Source organism: Exserohilum turcica (assembly GCF_000359705.1).
Source record: "Exserohilum turcica Et28A unplaced genomic scaffold SETTUscaffold_2, whole genome shotgun sequence".
NCBI classification, from domain to species: domain Eukaryota; kingdom Fungi; phylum Ascomycota; class Dothideomycetes; order Pleosporales; family Pleosporaceae; genus Exserohilum; species Exserohilum turcicum.
In genome coordinates this window covers 990,105-1,008,001 of record NW_007360025.1, presented here as the reverse complement: position 1 = coordinate 1,008,001, position 17,897 = coordinate 990,105, and the positions used below count along the sequence as shown (strand labels likewise).

At 53.6% G+C, this 17,897-nt stretch overlaps 7 protein-coding genes and 1 non-coding gene across 8 annotated transcripts; 4 read left to right on the top strand and 4 right to left on the bottom strand.

The window, feature by feature from the left end:
• Positions 1-903: 903 nt before the first annotated feature.
• On the top strand, positions 904-3,859 carry SETTUDRAFT_162935 (uncharacterized protein). Its single transcript, XM_008027174.1, has 2 exons — positions 904-1,117; positions 1,176-3,859. The coding sequence occupies exon 2, from the start codon at positions 1,257-1,259 to the stop codon at positions 3,459-3,461; it is 2,205 nt and encodes a 734-aa protein (XP_008025365.1). The 5' UTR covers positions 904-1,117; positions 1,176-1,256; the 3' UTR covers positions 3,462-3,859.
• Positions 3,860-4,024: 165 nt separating this feature from the next.
• SETTUDRAFT_162934 (uncharacterized protein) lies at positions 4,025-6,009 on the bottom strand. Its single transcript, XM_008027173.1, has 3 exons — positions 5,907-6,009; positions 5,644-5,851; positions 4,025-5,547 (listed from the first exon to the last, which is right to left on the bottom strand). Exons 1-3 carry the CDS (start codon positions 5,917-5,919, stop codon positions 4,404-4,406), a joined length of 1,365 nt encoding a protein of 454 aa, XP_008025364.1. The 5' UTR covers positions 5,920-6,009; the 3' UTR covers positions 4,025-4,403.
• Positions 6,010-6,968: 959 nt separating this feature from the next.
• SETTUDRAFT_31074 (uncharacterized protein) lies at positions 6,969-8,266 on the bottom strand (the record flags this gene model as incomplete). The annotated part of the gene is made up of 4 exons (XM_008026828.1): positions 6,969-7,303; positions 7,372-7,492; positions 7,517-8,181; positions 8,236-8,266. 4 exons carry the CDS (start codon positions 8,264-8,266, stop codon positions 6,969-6,971), a joined length of 1,152 nt encoding a protein of 383 aa, XP_008025019.1.
• Positions 8,267-9,494: 1,228 nt separating this feature from the next.
• Positions 9,495-11,266, top strand: SETTUDRAFT_162932 (uncharacterized protein). The gene is made up of 3 exons (XM_008027172.1): positions 9,495-9,763; positions 9,813-11,025; positions 11,078-11,266. Exons 1-3 carry the CDS (start codon positions 9,617-9,619, stop codon positions 11,218-11,220), a joined length of 1,503 nt encoding a protein of 500 aa, XP_008025363.1. The 5' UTR covers positions 9,495-9,616; the 3' UTR covers positions 11,221-11,266.
• Positions 11,267-11,424: 158 nt separating this feature from the next.
• Positions 11,425-11,523, top strand: SETTUDRAFT_t17. The gene has a single exon. It is a non-coding gene; the product is annotated as a tRNA-Leu (tRNA).
• Positions 11,524-12,034: 511 nt separating this feature from the next.
• On the top strand, positions 12,035-13,198 carry SETTUDRAFT_171126 (uncharacterized protein; the record flags this gene model as incomplete). The annotated part of the gene is made up of 2 exons (XM_008027171.1): positions 12,035-12,142; positions 12,195-13,198. The coding sequence occupies 2 exons, from the start codon at positions 12,035-12,037 to the stop codon at positions 13,104-13,106; spliced, it is 1,020 nt and encodes a 339-aa protein (XP_008025362.1). The 3' UTR covers positions 13,107-13,198.
• An 18-nt stretch (positions 13,199-13,216) lies between these two features.
• On the bottom strand, positions 13,217-14,692 carry SETTUDRAFT_135072 (uncharacterized protein; the record flags this gene model as incomplete). Its single annotated transcript, XM_008027170.1, has 1 exon — positions 13,217-14,692. The coding sequence occupies one exon, from the start codon at positions 14,690-14,692 to the stop codon at positions 13,217-13,219; it is 1,476 nt and encodes a 491-aa protein (XP_008025361.1).
• A 702-nt stretch (positions 14,693-15,394) lies between these two features.
• Positions 15,395-17,882, bottom strand: SETTUDRAFT_19275 (uncharacterized protein; the record flags this gene model as incomplete). Its single annotated transcript, XM_008026699.1, has 5 exons — positions 15,395-15,834; positions 15,893-16,495; positions 16,543-16,611; positions 16,667-16,769; positions 17,697-17,882. 5 exons carry the CDS (start codon positions 17,880-17,882, stop codon positions 15,395-15,397), a joined length of 1,401 nt encoding a protein of 466 aa, XP_008024890.1.
• Between the last annotated feature and the right edge of the window lie 15 nt (positions 17,883-17,897).

Sequence of the window (17,897 nt, the reverse complement as noted above, 5' to 3'; positions counted from 1 at the left end):
GCGCTAGACTAATGTAGTAGTGCTTGCTTAGTGCTTATATGGTCTGTATTATTACCGTGTTTTTTTTTATGGAAGCAAAAGTAGAGCTTAGTTTGCAACGACCCACCTCGCAATATGCTAGTTACTCTATCTTGAAAAAAAAATTGCAATGTACCATGTACGAGGAAGAAGATTATGGCGTCTGGGTAGTGATGTGGAAGTACACAGTTAGTATGCAGTGGTAAGTAAATCCTGTTCTAGCGATTCATCTTTTCTTCCAAATAACATGTCTTGATGGCCGAGCTGCTGGGCGGACTACTACCAGCAGCTAAGCCTAGAACGAGGCTTGGAAACAGAGGAGCGGCTAGCCACAGGACACAGCCACTCCAAGTACGTCATTCCGCTAGGCCTGTGTGGGTGTGGCAGTGGCAGTGGCGGTGGCAGCACATGCACATGCACATGCACATGCACATGTGCATGCACAGGCCTTGTGAACCATACATAGCGCGCAGTCTTGGCAGCTAACAAAGCTTCGGTGCGGGCGCCAGCTGCCGCCAAGCCCCAGTAATGAGCTCATCGATGTCGCTGCCTTTCCCCCCGTGGCCCCCCCCCCTTCTGTGCGAATTCATCGGATGCATTGACGAGGCCGAACAACAATCCACATCACAAGGGGCTTTTATCGCGGCGCGCGTGTTGAGTATGATATGACGCTTTATTTTGTTTTCGCCATCTCGTCGGCAGCCCACGCCCTCGCTCTGGCACGATCCACCGGTTGCGGGCGGCCCTTGGCCCTGCTTGCTGGGTGGAAAGTGGCTCGAGGGGTGAACAGGATTCCCCCCGGCTAGCGGCTGCCCATCCCCTGCCGTCCCTGTGCCATCAATTGCTAGCATAACAACTTTTTGACACTTGAGCCTCGAGGCCCCATTCACTCCGTCACCACCCCTCTCACTCTCCCACACCCTCTTCCTGCCTACATATATCCTTGCGTATGCCCTGAGCCCATTGCTTTGCGTCTATCGTGTCAATTGGCTCTTTCGCCGTTGTATCGCGACATCATTTCCGTGCCGCGCATAGGGTGCGCGCCGCAGCTCAGCTTACATTCATACAAATATACAGAGCCTCGGCACATTCGCACACTGTGAGTCTCGACCTGGGCTGTTTGAGTCTTTCTGCTAACCGGAGCGCCCATTATCCAGTCCTAACTCTTGTTTGACGCGCCTGCGCAAGACTTGCTTGCATTCCGCCACACCGAACCATAGTCGCGGCACATTGGCGCCATGGCAACCGAAACCGAGCAACCCGTTTTCACCATGAACACCGGCTATGGGCGTCAGGCTGTCAGCACCTCGGGCGTCTTGGACGTGGTTATGGGCCCGCTTTTGAACTATAGGCGCACTAGCAACCAGCAGACCGGACAGCCCATATGGCATGGCAGCGCGCTGATTGTCACCAAGCCCGGACAGCACGATGCGGCCCCTCAGCTTGTACTATCGCCAGCAGGCGCAGTGGACAAGACGCTGGGAGATGTGCGGTTCAGCGTGTCGGAGAGGGTCTTCCACGGCCAAAAGCTGTACGAAGACGCCAAAAAGGCATTCTGGCGCTTTCTCATCGAGGCGCCCATGCAGCCCTTCGAGTCAAGGTGGAGCTATGATATCCAGACTATCCAGTACCCCGACGGCATCAAGGAGCAGAAGCCGACAATCTTTTCCATACCCTCTATCACCCAGTCGATGCGCATCATGTTCCATTCGTGCAATGGCTTTAGTGTGGGGACAGACCTGGACGTGTGGCAAGGCCCCGTGCTCTGGAATGATGTCCTTCGCATGCACGAGCAGCGCCCCTTTCACGTCATGATTGGCGGAGGTGACCAAATCTACAATGATGGAGTACGAGTAGACGGCCCGCTCAAGCCCTGGACGGATATCGGCAACCCCCACAAGCGACGCGAGTTCCCCTTTGACCAGAAGATGCGTGCCGAGTGCGACGAGTACTATTACAACAACTACATCAGGTGGTACGGGCAGGCTCCCTTCTCCACTGCCAACAGCCAGATTCCTCAGGTCAACATCTGGGATGATCACGATATCATTGACGGCTTTGGCTCGTATACTGATCATTTTATGAACTGCGCCGTGTTCCGCGGCATTGGCGGAGTCGCGCACAAGTACTATCTTTTGTTCCAGCATCATCTCGCGCCCCCAAAAAGCACCTTTACCACGGATGCGCCCCAGACGACGGCAGTACATGCCCAAGGAGAGACTACAACGCCTGCGGATCAGAAGCAGGTTGACGAGACTTTTGTAATGGATAATGACGAAGGTGACCCATCATACATTATTGGCGCAAAGCCTGGCCCGTATGTCGAGGAATGCAGCCGCAACATCTACTGCCAGCTTGGCGCACGCATTGCCTTTGCCGGTATCGATGCGCGAACAGAGCGCACAAGACATCAGGTCAACTACCCCGAGACGTATAAGCTGCTGTTTGATCGTCTGGATGCCGAGTTTACGGCAAACCCAGAGCTAAAACACATGATTTTGCTGCTCGGTGTTCCCATTGCGTATCCTCGTTTGATCTGGCTTGAGAACATTCTGCAATCCCCATTGATTGCGCCCATCAAGTTTCTGAACAAGCGCTTCGGCTTCGCGGGCGGCTTCTTCAACCAGTTTGACGGCAAGGTCGATTTGCTTGACGACCTCGACGACCACTACACGGCTCGGCAGCACAAGGAGGAGCGCCGGCATCTGATGCACAGCCTGCAAGCCTTCTCGCAAAAGTTCTCCGCTCGCGTTACCATTCTCGGAGGAGACGTGCATCTCGGCGCCATTGGACGATTCTACTCGAATGCCAAACAAGGACTTCGCGCCGAGGAGGACTGGCGCTACATGCCCAACATTATCAGTTCGGCCATCACCAACAAGCCACCGCCCCAAGCCGTTGCCAACCTGCTCGCCAAGCGAAACAAGATCCACCACCTGGACAAGGAAACCGACGAGACGCTGCTTGAAATCTTTGACCGCGATCCCGCCCTGCCCGACGGCATGACGGCCACAAACGGCACGAGCGACTCGGGCGGCAAACCCGAATCCAAAACGTCCGACTCCAACCACGCCACCATGCCCTCGCGCAACTATGCCATCATCTGCGAATCGACGATTCCACCCGCCGCCACTCTCTCGGTGCCCGGCCAGGCCCCCTCGATTACGACAAACGGCGACGCAAAGTCTACGCTCAGCGAAGCCCCCGGTGCCAAAGACAACATGCGTCAGCCCTTTCACCTGGGCGAGCATGGCGCAGGCACACAGCATCCGGCAGCCAATGGCATCCAGCCGTCTGGCCTGTGCGGGCCGTACGGTCTGGATGTCACGCTCAGGGTGGAGATTAGCAACAAGGATCGCGAGGGCAGGACAGATGGATACGGGTTTACGATTCCAGGGCTTATGGTTAATGATGCCCTGAGGCAGAAGGGCACCAAGTGGTAGTTTTTTTTCTTCTTCTTCTTGTTGTTTGGATTCTTTCTAGGCATGGTGGGATTTGGATAAGGGGGAGTGGAATAATGGAGAGAGGAAGAGAGGAAAGAAGAGTAATGTAGTGTCAATGGGGTAATGTAAGGAAGACATGTGAGAAGAGATGGAACAAGATGTGGAACTTGGTACGAGTGCTTGTGAGCGTTGTTGAACATGTTGATGTCATGTTTTTTTGTTAGGTTGGATTTGGTGGATTTGGTGGATTCGTTATGAGTAGTATACATACCCCCTCTACACCGTAGTTCTCTTGATTTTTTCTTTTCTTTTTCTTTCTTTCAAAGACAGCCTAGGGGTTTGAAACCATGGAGAGAGGCTTTTCTAGGATAAATCTAGTGGTTCTACATAACATCGAATAAAGAGCAAAGAATGCTTTTGAATCTCGCTTTCGCTCCTTTGTACGCTGTATTTTCAAATGCCGTGGTCTAGAAGAAGAAGAAGAAGAAGAAGAAGAAGAAGAAGAAGAATCCCTCCATGATAGTGAAATTGGTTCATTTGTTTTTTTTGTCTTTTCTGTTTCTTTTTTCTTGAAATCGCTATATATGTGACATGGGCCCGCTCAGTGGAATACACAGATGTTGTATTGATGAGCGAGGCGGGAAGACGGGAGGGGTATGAACTTGTTATATACATGTCCTGGATCCGTGGAGAAAAGAAAGAAAGAAACAGCCGGTCTTGACAATGTGACGGAAAGAAATAAAAAAAAAAGACACATGCTATTGAGACATGAGCAAGGAAAGACGGTACTTACAGAAAGGACAAGGAAAGGGAAAAAGGGAAAAGAATTCGTTAAAAACGACATGAGAGGAAGAGCATGAAAAGTGCAAACTCCAAAAGGAAAAGAAAAGTAAAGAAATCGTCACCTCTGTTGCTACAAAATGGTTCTTATTGTTTGCTCCTTCACCACGAAAAGGAGTGATGGAGAGATCGCGGCTCGTCACCACTGACGGGTTTCCGCAACGAGGCAAACAGGGCGAGCAACTGTGCCGCCTCCATGCCGCCGTATTCCTGCCAAAAGGTCGACGATGACGAAGCCTGCTGCATAGCCAGCTCGTAGCACGTTTCCAGCAGCGCATTGGTGTTCTCGGGCGCGTCCTTGATGCGAACTTTCATGGCAATGGCCATGGCGAGGAAGACGTGGAAGCGGGCCATGGCCATGGAGGCGGTGATTTCAACTGCAGACGTAGGCTGTGGGTTGGGATAGACGGCTTCGCAGAAACGGGCAAAGAGCAAGGGGGAAATGGAGTAGGCCTTGTAGTCGAGCGAGTCGAGATGGCGGATAAACTCGTTGGTCAGGGTTTCGGCCTCGAAGCGGCTGGGCAGCGGCGTGGTTGCCAGCGCGCGACTGCGGTCGGTGAAGCTGGAGCGCGAAGAACACGGGCCTGGGCTGTCGGCTTGACGGGCGGCGAAGACGCCCTGGCGAGGCAGTCTGGGAGCTGGGGCCAGCGGCAGCAGATCGTCGTCGACCTCGGGAATGGGAGACATGGTTTGCTCGTTGCTGCCCTGGGACAAGGACGACGTCGACGTCTTGCGCGAGTGGGCGCCTCGACTGCTGGTGCCGGGCTGGAGCTTGCTGGAGGCGGCGTGGGCCATGAATTCCCAGGATGGGGCCGTGTGCATTTCCGTGGCGGCGGGGTAGGTTTTGCTGGCGGAGGTGTAGGCGGCGGGGTACTGGGGTAGCGGGGGACCCGGGGGCATGGATTCGGGGGAGGAGGCACGCGTGGTACCTAACCATAATGAAGGTACTGGTGAAGATGGCGAGGAAAAGTTGGGGAAAGGCTCACATTCGTCTATGGCGATGGAGGGCATGCTGCCACTGGTAGCGGAGAAGGCGGCTAGGTCCAGGTCGTCGGCCGTGTAGGTTGCGGGGATGGTGGTGTCAAGGTTGAGGTTGGCCGGGGCGGCGCGCCAGTCAAACGACGTCGGGGTGGTGGCCATGAGATTGTGGTCAATCGACTCCATGCCGTGCATGGGGGCATTCACATGGCGCGCGAGCTGGGCCTCGAGCTGGTGGATGCGGCCTTCGAGGGCCTCGCGATGTTCCCTTTTTGCGGGGGTCAGCAGGTGCAGGTGCAGGTGCATGGCATGTCACGTGACTGCGCGAGGGGAGCGCGTGCGGGGGGGGGCAAAGGCTACTGACGATGCCACGACCTCTTTTGGTTTCTGCGTTCTCACGCACTGCACGGCAAAGCGCTTGCACGTGGCGCAGGGCGTCTCGCCGTCGCAGCGGATCTTGCGGCGGCGGCAGCGCTCGCAGGCATTGGAGACGGACTTGCGCCTGGGCTGCCAGTCCTTGACGGCCGTGGGCGAGGCAAAGCGGGCAGGGCCTTCGCCGGCAGGCAACGATGCTTTTGAGCGTGGTTAGGTCGGGCGGCTCAGCAGGCGGGCGGGCGCCAAGCTTACTGAAGGGGCACATGCTGGAGGGCAGTGTAGAGTGTTCCGCGTCGGAAGGGTGGCGATCCGGCGAGCTTGATTCGATTGCAGGCGGTGGGCAGGCGGTGATGGGCAGACGGAGGCGTGCGAAGGGAAGGGTGCGGCGGAGGACGAGAACTCGGGTTGTTTTACATCCCGCTGGAGGGCGCGGTGACAACGGGCGCGGCTTGACTAATCGCCTGCACCTGCCGCGGGGCCGGCCAAGCACGCAGCGCGCGACACACTCTTCCGACACTTGGGGCCTCACCATGCGCTGCGACGGCGCTGGGGGGCGCGGGGCATAGCCGTAGGCGTGCACCTGCGACAAGCCGCCATGGCGCTGCCGCACCCAACTTGGCCGCCCCCGCCGCGCCTTCTAGAAGATGGCGCCTTGGCACCCCGACGGCGCCCTCGCCGCCCTCCGCGTCTGCAGCAGCTGCGTCGCACACTGCGCCTCGCCCCCCCCTCCCACACACGGAATCGCCGGTGCATCGCTCCGCTGCCCGTCCTCGCTATGCCCGGGCAGCCTGCCGCGTGCATATTACTCCTTGCACATGCACCGCCCCTTACACTGACTGACTGACTGACTGACTGACTGACTGACTGACTGACTGACTGACTGACGGACAGACTGACTACACACATACCGTACTGCACATGCACGAGACGCGTGGGGCCGCCGCCTTCACCTGCACGGTGCCGCTGCCTGTGCCGCTGCCTGTGCCCGACGCCTCAAAACGAACCACTCCCCCGTGTCTCACCACGACGACTCGTACAGCGCCCATCTCTCTGCCCGCGCCGCGCCGCGCGTCGCTCGCCTCGCAACCAGCAGCATTTCTATTCATGCTCTGCTGCATTCTCGTCAACACTCCCACGTCCCGCCCGCCTCTATACGCGACACAGCGCCCCATTCGTCGACTGCCCGCCCTTTCCAACCGCCGCCTTATCGTCAATGGCCCAGCCCTCGCTGCCCACCCCGTCGTCGACGTACAAGAGCATGCCGGGGTCGTGCCTGTTCTTGATGTGCAACAGCCGAGGGTAATTGGCCCCCCCCTAGAAAGAGTGCTGCCACGCCGGCTCCGCAATGTCGGCCTCGTTGCCATATGCACCACCCGCCGCCGCCTGCTCGCCAACCGAATTGATAATCACCACCTGGCTCTCTTCGTCGCCCACCGCGGGCTTCGCCGAGTTGCCATGCTTGCTCTTCTGCGCCGCTGGCCGCTGGTGGTGCATGTTAACCACTCCCGCGCTCTCGACGACACGTCGCATCGCCGCAAACGTCTGGTCGCGGCTTGCGGAACCCTTCCAGTTGTCCCATGTCACCGGCCGGTTGCACGCCATGCCCTCCCCGCCCCGCCAATGTAGTAGTTGAACGTCGCAAACGTGGCCTGGTATGCCGGATAGAAGCTGTCGTAGTAGCTCGTATTGGCATTCACCCCGATGCCCAGCGACGCACACTTGTCGTAGAACGGCTTGATCAGCGTCTCATACTCCTCGACCGTTTTGCCCGTTGCGAAAATCGGATTCATGGTCCACAGGTACGCGCCCGGCGCCAGTGCCATGAGCGTAAAGTACGACTAAGTCTGGGCTCGGTTGCAAACAGGCATCTTGTCAAGGTAAAACCTAAATGCCTCCCAAAGCTTGTCGGCGGTAACTGTCTCAGACGTCATGATGCTCCACGAAGACGTTGTGACAGGAACTCGCCGGTGGGTCTTTGCCATCGCAGACGCAATGACACCAAACGTCCCCCCACCTCCGCCAAGCATGGCCCAGTAGAGATGGCTATTTACCTCAGGGGTAGCGGTAGCGAAGCGCCCACGGGCGAGCACCACTTCGAGAGCGACAATCCGATCAGCACCCACGCCAAAGAGCTGCATCAAAGGTAAATGCCCGCCACCCGTCGAATAACCACCAGTGACACCCACGGTTGGACAGATGCCAGCGACAGCAGACACGCCGAGTTTGTCAGCAGCCTGATACAACTCGAATCCCTGCACACCCGCTCCAAGTTTGAACACCGGCCCTTCATATGTGGGGCTGATGTACTTCTCCACATACTTTATCTCTTTCAATCCATGCGTCCAAATGCTGAGCGCCCCTTTGCCAACTGACCGACCGTTGTAGTCATGGCCAGTGTTTCGAACCACAAGCCCGAGGTTGAGGTTTCGGGCGAGGTTTACCGCCAGCTGCATTTGTGCAACATCGCTGACCTTGACTGCATATTCCGCGTATCCGCCCTGCGTGCAAGTCGCGTTTACAAAGTTGCCTGCCGTGGGAATCAGACACGTCATGCCCTACCATAACGGATTCATCAGCGCACCATTGTCCTTGTAGCTACATTGGTCAGCCATTGCCTTGTCGCTATTCTAAGCATCTACGTAATAGATGTCCTTCGCGTCGAAATTCTTGACCAGCTCGGCGCACTTGGTAGCATTGTAGTTGTTGCATTGTTTTTGTAGCGGAGTGCCCTGCGGGCTCGACAAGCCCGCACTAACATGGTCGAGTTTAGGCCGTCTTCAAAGTCGAAAAACCAGGCATATTCTGTGTATTTAGGGTGCTCTGCGGCTCATGTAAACCTGTGTAGCCTATCAGCTCCAACTTGCATGCAGCCGAGGAAAATCCCATCCGGTCCAAGATAAATTATATATTACTTGGATCAATCCCCTACGCATGGCTCTGTTGTGAGGGTGCGGGAAAAGCTCTTGACCATCTGCAGCCACAAAGCGAGCAACTGGGTGTATTCCGTCTAGAACGCCATAGATGGACGGGTAAAGATGCACTGGGGTACTAGTCCGATGGCAATGGCAACCCCTTGATTCCCATCAAGTCTGGCCTTGCAGAAGCATGCGCTTTGTCGAGCTGCATTACAACGCGCATTGGAAAGGAATGGTGTGGACTGGCTTCACCACCAGGAAGTAGTATATGCAAAGATCCGTGCATCTACTCGATCGCCACGGCATGTGGTAGTATCTCCACTCTCGTCTTACATGTCAGCATTCCCCACAAGTTATCGAAAACGTATGCAGCTCAAATCCTCCGGGATCACTCCTGCATGCTGTCTGTACATTAGTCTTTTCCAGAGGCACGTGCGTTTTGCGCCGTGTAATGGCATTTCAACGCGTCGGAAAAGCATGAATGCGCGGCCATGTTGTAATCATGCCCCGGTGTGTGTGACTTGGCCCCTGGCCGTCGCCCAAGAATGCACTCTGCGGTAGTTTGATTTTCGGTTCGACAGGAACCGTGAGTCGTGTTTGGCAATCTTGTGCACATACGTATTGAGTCAACCAAAGGATTGCGGTGAGGAGGCTTGATTTGTTTCGCCAGAGGTTCCTCGGTCGGAGCTAGCCGTCTTATCGCGGGCCGTAAACTGCCTGATAAGGAACTTTCAACCGAAAGCCTAGCGTCTATAGCGTCTAGACCACGGTGCAGTTGCCGACGCGGAGCCCGTCCAGTTGAACATCTCTTTGTGGACTTGTTATATCCATGGGAGCGAGAACCTACACGAGCCATACACCTCCTCATCGTCCATCGGCGTCAACTCGCATCCAAAGCGTTGGAGTTATTTTTTCCGGATCCCCGACTGATATATCCGGCGTAGCCAATTTCCCTCGCGGCAGTCGGCCGAAGCGTGCAACAAGATCCCGACTCGACCTCACTTGATCTCACTTAATCTCAAACCCACACTACAGGACTCTGGAACCATGTCGAAAATCAGTGGAGCAGAAGTAGCAAAGCACAACAGCAAAAATGACTGTTGGATGGTTCTCGATTCAAAGGTGTACGACGTTTCAAAGTTCGTGTTTGAACATCCGGGTGGAGCCACGATCCTCCTAAAGAACGCTGGGTCGGTGAGTATACATCAGCGCGTAGCGGGAACATTGATTGACATGACGACAGGATGCAACAGAAGAGTTTAAGATATACCATCCGCTGACTTATGTGGATGACTACCTACCCAAGGATGCCTATCTAGGACCCATCGATGCCAACACCTTGGGAGAGCTTCGCCAAATCAAAGCTGCAGGGCCAAAGAAGCCAGCAGAAGCCGACCCAAACTCCAATGAGATTCCACACGTCAATCTCTGCGTCACCACCATGGACTTTGAGCCAGTGGCAAAGGCGGTCATACCTCACAAGTCATACATCTATGTCTCTGGATCCGCAAACACGGGCGCATCCATCAGAGGCAACATCGGCGACTGGGAGCGCGTCACCTTCCGCCCGCGCGTCCTGCGCGATGTAGCCAAAGTGGACATGAGCCGCAAGATTGCTGGATGCAGCTCACCGTATCCATTCTACATCTGCCCCATGGGAACAATGGGTGCGATCCACGCAAATGCCGAGCCTGAAATGATACGAGGCGCTGTGCGCAAAGGCATACACAAGGTTGTCAGCACCGCAAGTAGCAAGAAGAGCGAAGCCATCATGGAGAGCTATGTCGAAGAGCAAAAGAAAGTTGGAAACAAGAGCCCGACACAGCTTTACTACCAATACTACATGCCCGAGGACAGGAAGAAGGCCGTCGAGCTCATCCATATTGCGAAGCGCTGTGGGTACAAGGGGCTGTGGATGACAGTCGACACGCCTGTGCTAGGAAAGCGTACCGCTGATCGTTACCTGCAGGCCGAGGAGGCTGTCGCGTTCGGCGTCGTTGAAGAGCTGCCTTCCATGTGGGAAGCCGGCGGTGACAATGACTTTGCCCCGGCAATGGGCGGACGCCCCGCCATGGGCCAATTGAGCGCCAACATTACATGGAAAGACATTGAATGGATCAGCAGGGAATGGGGCGGCCCCATTGTGCTCAAGGGTATCCAGTGCGCAGAGGACGCCAAGCTCGCGCTGGAATACGGGTGTGCAGGCATCTTGCTCAGCAACCACGGCGGCCGACAAATGCACACGGCACCTAGTGCGCTCATGACGCTGCTCGAAATCCGCACCTACTGCCCAGAGGTCCTGGGCAAACTGGAAATCTACCTCGATGGCGGGCTCCGAGATGGCAACGATGTGCTCAAGGCCCTGTGCTTGGGCGCGACGGCCGTCGGCGTGGGTAGGCCCTTCCTGTACGCACTCGGTGCGTATGGAGCAAAGGGAGTGGAGAGATGTGTCGACAGTAAGTTTGCAAGCAGGGACGGGCTAAGACCAAGATTACTAACACTTGGTAGTACTCACTGACGAGCTGGAAACGGGCATGCGCTTGCTGGGCATCACGTCGCTGGATCAGTGCAGACCGGACATGGTCAACGCCACTCGCTTGCTCAACGAAATGTGGCGACCCGAGCCGCTCGGTGCAAAGAGCAGGCTGTAATTAGACTGCATTGTGTAGTAGTAGTATGGAGTTGAGCCATCAAAACAACGATTGGATTCATGTTTCCTAGGCAGATTTCTTGTTGAGCTGCGCCCAAGGACATGGAGGTTGTGACCCCACCTACTACCCCGGCCGCTTTGCCGTGGTGATAACACTGCATTCATAACTTCACTAAGCCATCTGACTGGCATCAAAACACCTTACGGTGAGATGGCCGAGTTGGTTATGGCGCCAGGTTAAGGTTTTCTTAACACTATATTCCTGGTCACGAAAGTGGCGTGGGTTCGAGTCCCACTCTCATCAGCATTCGTCTGCTTCTGCAGATAACCCAGGTTCTTTTTACTCTTTGTGGCGGCTCGGTAGTAATCTTGCAGTGGAGAATTTTTGTTTTCGGTATGTATATGTGTGATGGCAGCCGCTACTGCATAATGTGTTGCTTATGCCTTGTGACTATTGCATAGGAGCGTCTTCTCTGTCCACTTTTTTTTTATTAAAGCAATGGGTCCAAACAGCGTAAATCACACCTGCAAAACGAGAATTTACACTTACTTCGACTATCTTATCCTGTAAAGCACCGCTTATCTATCCTGTACAAGGGGCTAGATATTGTTGGTACCTCCAGCTCCCTTCAGCTACATACCCGTCACATTGTGCAACGCGCTATTCGACAGCGGAATTGGCTCATGATCTAAACATGGAAAGGCTCTCGCAATTAACGTCACAGCTAGCGCGCATTCAAAGCCAGCCAGGCTCGGGTAACGCTACCCCGCGTCAGACCGATCACGGCTTCCCTGCAACTACATACATCACCAACATGGCAAAGACAAAGGTCGTTGTGACGCGTCAGCTCATAGACGAGGCCCAGACGCTTCTGGATGAGAGGAAGTACAGTCTGGAGATTGTGCAATGGCGGTCGGAAAAGGCAAGTCAGGATTGAGAGGCGAAGAGACGGATGGCTGACAAGTGGCATACAGCCGTGTGACCGGTCGTGGCTCCTACAAAATGTCAAAGGCGCCAGCGGTATGCTAGTGATGCTCAGCGACAAGGTCGATGAGGAGCTTCTGGAAGCTGCCGGGCCTCAGCTGAAAACCATTGCCTCTTTCTCTGTCGGGACCGATCACGTGGACCGAGATGCATTGAAGAAACGCAACATCCGTCTGGGTTACACCCCTACATGCTTGACCGATGCTGTAGCAGATCTCACCATCATGCTTATCCTAATGGCGCAAAGACGAGGCGGAGAGTCAATGTCCAAAGTCGCCAAAGGCGAATGGCCACAGATGCCGTGGCATCCGCTGCTCATGACTGGTCCCCAGATCCGAGGGTCGACGGTGGGATTCCTGGGCTTTGGCAGAATCGCCCAAGCCTCGCTGCAAAGGCTGTTGCCCTTTGGTATCAAGCGCGTGATTTACCTCACTTCCAAGCCTGGGCAGCCCGTCAAAGAAGACCATTTCGGCTTACTCACAAACCCCAGCATCCCCATTGAGCCCGCCGCCAGCGTCGATCAACTTGCCCAGGAAAGCGACGTTGTCATTGTCGGATGTGCTTTGACCCCGTCGACCAAGCACCTGGTCAGCACTGACTTCTTCGCAAAGATGAAGAAGCTGTCCGTCGTTGTCAACATCGCGCGTGGGCCCATCATCGACACCAATGCCCTGGTCAAGGCGCTGGAAGAAGAGCAGATTTTCGGTGCAGGCTTGGATGTGATAGAGAACGAGCCCAACATTGCGGCCGATCACCCCATCTTGAAGCAGCCAAGGGCTGTTCTCGTACCGCATATTGGAAGCGCTACCATTGAGACGCGTTTGCAGATGGCGACGGAAAGCGTGCAGAATCTGCTGGCGGGACTGACGGGAGAGAAGATGATCAATGAGTTGCAGCTTTGAGCTATGGTTGTGCTCAAGAGTGGTATACAAAGACTTGGATGACGTGTTATCCTAGGCGAAATTCGCGTTCGTGCAGTAAAATAACGTGGTCATGTCTACCCGAGTGACTCTCATAGCTTGATATCTGTCCGACCTCTGAAATGGCACTTGTCCAACCTCTCTTTCGTCATCAAAAAGCTTTCTGGAAACCATTCCGGCTTCTCTTGAGCCCCACCTGTTCCAATCATCTTGACTAGTGCCTCGGCTGATTTCAGGCACAGCACCATACCATGACCATTGAAGCCCGCTGATATCCACATGCCCTTTTTGCCCGGAACCTCACCAACAAAAGGTCGTCCATCAGCTGTTGCGCCCATGATTCCCGTCCACTCTTGTACAACCCGTTTGGACTCTTCGCCATCAGAGGATTCGCCCCAGTTTTCGGTGCCATGATAGCATTTGAGGGTCTCGCGAAGGTATTCCGAGATGCTTGGGTTCAACGACCCATCATCGACGATGCCAAACTCGCTTGCGCCATCGGCTGGAAGGCGACGCAGACCCCCTCCAATGACAATGTGCTGTCCTCCTTCTTGGACCGGTCGCGGGATCATGTACTCGTAACCTTCGCCAGAGATGAATGAGTATGTTGTCGGCAGTGGAGCAGGCAGTTTGGTTGCGTTTCCTGGGCGCTGGACCGTGATTTGGCCGCGCATGGGGACAATGGCGCCTTGTAGCTCCTTCATGATGTATGGAGTGTACCCATTCGCTGCTACAATGACATGATCGGCTGCGATGGTATTGTGCTGCGTGATGAGTTCCCATCTAGTATTATTCTCTTTGCTAGTGTGCTGAGAGGGTTGTATCTTGTGCACAGTCGTGTTGGTACACAGCTGCAGCCCTTTCTCGACACACTCTGACAAGACACCAGTCGTGAAGCGATACGCATGAACCCGCCCAGCCAGATACTCAAAGGCACCTGCGACCTTTTCCTTCTCTTGTAATGCGGGATTAGAGTTTTCCGGTGCAACAAAAAACTTTCTCTGAACTTCCGCCGCATCTTCGTAGACATGATACCACGCCGCTTTACCGACTTCCTTTTTATCCGCCTCGGCATGAGTGCGCAGCGCCTGGATTGCCGTTTTACCCATCTCAAAAGTGGGCTTATCGTAGATGACATCGACTGTGTTGCAAAGTCTACTTTCGCAGTCCAGGCCCAGTTGCTCGGCCATGCGATGCGTCTCGACAATGTTCGCATACTCTAGTCTGGCAATCTTGAGTGCTTCTTGCTTGCCGAGCTCTTCCACGTGTTGCAAGTAGGTCCGGTAGCTCGCTGCTTTAGTGTGGCCCCCATTGCGACCTGTGGCGCCAGAACAGGCCTCGCGCGCTTCAAGCATTACAATGCGTGCACCTGGTCGAGACTGGAGAAGATTGTATGCGATCATGGTGCCGGAGATGCCGGAGCCGACTATGGCATAGTCGTAAGGCTTTGTGAGATTATCTTTATTGGATTCAGTGGCATTTGCAAGAGGTGATTTTGGGTTGTGCCAATACGAAGGGAGGGGGTTAGCAATTGGTGGTGAGACAGGGATGCGGGCTCGTTGCTCCATGGCTGCTTCGGATCTTTAGCTATGTAGTGCCTTTTGGAGTTTGATGTGTAATTGAGCCTCTCTAAAAACAGTGCGTTCAACGTAGCCTTGGGAAACAAGAGATTGTTGCTAGAACAAGTGATGGAGGCTCGCGATACCACGAGTGGGGTAGGTGCATATCGGCTAGACATGCTTTTTTGGGTTAGACACCACGACGATGTTCCCCACTCTTCCCCTACGTCTTCAGGATACAGTATCGCAGACAGCGATTGGTTCAAACATTTCGAGATATAAGCATGTGTTGATACGGCGAGGGATATTAAGACGATATATCTTATCTGTTTGGCCATACAGCCCTAGGCCATATTACATAAATCTCTTGTTTTTGTGACTAGTTTTGGAATACGTACCGGGACACGGGGGAAAACGCTACATGCGATGATTAAGGTTGTGATTCAGTTTTAATGTCACGGCTCAGGCTCACAGAAAGAAGAGAGTGGTGAATACAAAGGATCTATTGCTACAGACTTATCAGGCAGGGCTCGTACTACAGCTAGTCGAGCGTGATTGACAGGTCGTTGAGCAGTCTTGCAGAGTTCGCGTGTCCAGACCAGCATCTAGATATCTAATCAGAGTCTACATTCGCTAGCTGCCTCAGCTAGTAGTGCTGTAATACAAGAAAATAGCAACCGATATAATTTGGCTCCCAGACACCATAGTATACTAAAGAGACGTCAGAGCCTCCAAGTTGATCTCCTCTCTTCGTCTGCGATACTGCAATTGAGCCTTTGGATCGACCGTCATGAACTGGCCAGAGACGAATGGTTGAGTTGATGTTCCAGGGGCCAATTTCCAGTCATACTTTAACAGGAGATGACAAAGCGCAAGTTTTATCTCATTGGAGGCGAAGAAGCGACCAGGACACGAGTACTTACCATGCCCAAAAGGCAGGAAGTCGGGGCTCGTACTAACCAGTTGAGCTTTGTGAGCGCTCTCGGGATGCTCGCGCATGCGCAGAAATCGGTACATGTCATAAGTTTCCGGGTTAGAATGAACTGATGGGTCCCACATAGGCGTCATGTCTACTTGAACTCTTTCACCTTTACGGATCTTCAAATGACCCTCCAGGGCGACGTCTTCCATGACAATGCGTCGTAGTTGGACTGCATTTATTTTGTTAGCTGATAATAAATGTTGCAAGGGCTACTGGAAAATACGTACGTGTTTCAGATGGCCTCAATCTCTGCGCTTCCTTTACAGCACTGTCAAGAAGCTTGAGGTTGTACAGAGCAGTCTTTTTCCACCCTTCTTTGCTCAGCACGTCTATCATTTCTTCCCGTAAGGCGGTGATCTGCGATGGTTCATTCGCCAAACGCAGCATTACTTCGCATGCCAAATCTGTTGTGGTATGGATCGCCGCAAAAGAGAGTATTAGCTGCACTGACGCTGGATCATAAGGCTGTCCACGGAACTCAGCCTCTGCCCATTCCAAAGCATCATTGAAGTGTGGCATGGGCTCGTTATTGATCCTGGCCTGTTCCTTGATTGCCCTGCGTTTGGCGAGGACAGGTGCAATTATCTCTCGAGCGCGCCGCATTTGGTTACAAACCAGCTTGGACTTTGGAAAAAAGTATGACAACAATGGCTTGATGAAAACCGGTATGATCTGCATTTCCATGGCCGCCATGAAAGCATTGTCAGTATATTGTGTGGTTATTGCAAGCCAGTCTTCGTTGCGACAAATCTCCTCGCCAAGGAAAACGCGTGACGACATTCGTGCAACAATGCTCGAAGTCATTTTTGCTAGACTCATAGTTTTCCAGTCTAAGATAGTGTGAGAAAACGGCCTAGGAATGTTTGAAAAAACTTACCAGAAGACGAGCCTAGAACATGGTCTACAGCGAAGGTAGCTTCTTCGGCCAACGGTTCTGTAACAGTGTCTATGTTGCAAGTATATTAGCAAATTAATTGTGCATCTCACTGAGTCTCACGTACTCAGAAGCTTTGTGAGATGCTTCTTGATCATATTCTGCACCATCTCGTCTGGACGGTCAATAAATGCGAATGGCTCAAAACCTGGTACGTTGCCTGGAAAGTCCTAGTTTCTGTAAGTATCTCTTATGAAGGAAATCAAAAAGTCGATTTCAAGGCTTATTTATAGTTAAAAACGCTTTCCTAAAGTTGAATGCAGAATGGTTATGAATGATGCCGCCATAGCGCGCAGGAAGAACAATGACTTCTCCAATTGTCGTGAGCATCCTATATGGCGTGCCTCCAAATCTCTTCACGGCTGAAAAATGGTATTCTGCCCATTTTTAAGAGATTCCCGCTGTTTTGCAAACGGTAGATCGAATACGGAGGGAGGATTCGCATGAGGAAGCTTGCTCTTGCGATTGTAATTCAGAGCAGCTGGGCCAACGATAATAGCTAAGAAGAAACAACCTATAAAAATAGGCAGTTGTTCGAAGTTGAGCAAACTTCCACGGAAAGCAACTGATGACAGAAGCGGCATTGCGCTGTCGGTATCCGTGTGATGGGCTTTTGACTCTTGGTAATCTGTTCGTTGGAGATATTTCCTCGAGGGCGATGGCACGAATATTTTATAGTCATCCCAAAGGTACGTAAAGGCATTGCAGGAGTAATCACTACCCAAAACTGTTGGGCGACTTCGTCTCGGATGTGTATGGTTCCGCACACCCGAGTTATTTTCCTCGCATCAAGCGAGAACCATTAGATTTACAATCTGCCAAGGTCTGACCAAGAGTGGGTCCGCGTAAGCCATCTTGCTCCCAAGCTGTTGATCTCCATCTAACGTATGTGGCAAGCGAGCGCCGCAGGCAAGCGAGCGCCGCACCCCACCAAACCTGCGCACCTCTATAAGCCTGTAGTTCCACCACAATATAGTTGTTTTACTACATATTAACATAATAGATTAAGCAGTACCTAGAGTATCTTTCTTGCACGTACGCGAGTTATGGCCAGTCTCTCTGCACCTACTACAGCGCGCCAAAGCCTGGCGGCTAACACCTAATCGCTCTCCTCTCTGACGCTCTTCATGAGCAATCTGCTGATCAGCCTCGCGCTGAGCGAGTAGATCCTCTCCAGCTCCCTTTGTAAGTACTCCTCGCTTCTGTATCCGCTTTTTCTTACGCTGCCTACGCTTTGTTGCTGCCTCATTAGCCCTCTCAAGGCTGGCGAGCCGATCGCGCATTAGCTCAGCCGAGAG

Excerpts from the sequence above, each read along its gene's own strand:
- SETTUDRAFT_162934 (XM_008027173.1), bottom strand. Across the intron at positions 5,548-5,643 it reads CCAAAAGAGGTCGTGGCATC|GGAACATCGCGAGGCCCTCG; the intron begins GTCAGTAGCCTT and ends CCCCGCAAAAAG.
- SETTUDRAFT_162932 (XM_008027172.1), top strand. The coding sequence starts at position 9,617 with ATGTCGAAAATCAGTGGAGCAGAAGTAGCAAAGCACAACAGCAAAAAT. Across the intron at positions 9,764-9,812 it reads TCCTAAAGAACGCTGGGTCG|GATGCAACAGAAGAGTTTAA; the intron begins GTGAGTATACAT and ends ACATGACGACAG. Across the intron at positions 11,026-11,077 it reads AGTGGAGAGATGTGTCGACA|TACTCACTGACGAGCTGGAA; the intron begins GTAAGTTTGCAA and ends AACACTTGGTAG.
- SETTUDRAFT_162935 (XM_008027174.1), top strand. The coding sequence starts at position 1,257 with ATGGCAACCGAAACCGAGCAACCCGTTTTCACCATGAACACCGGCTAT.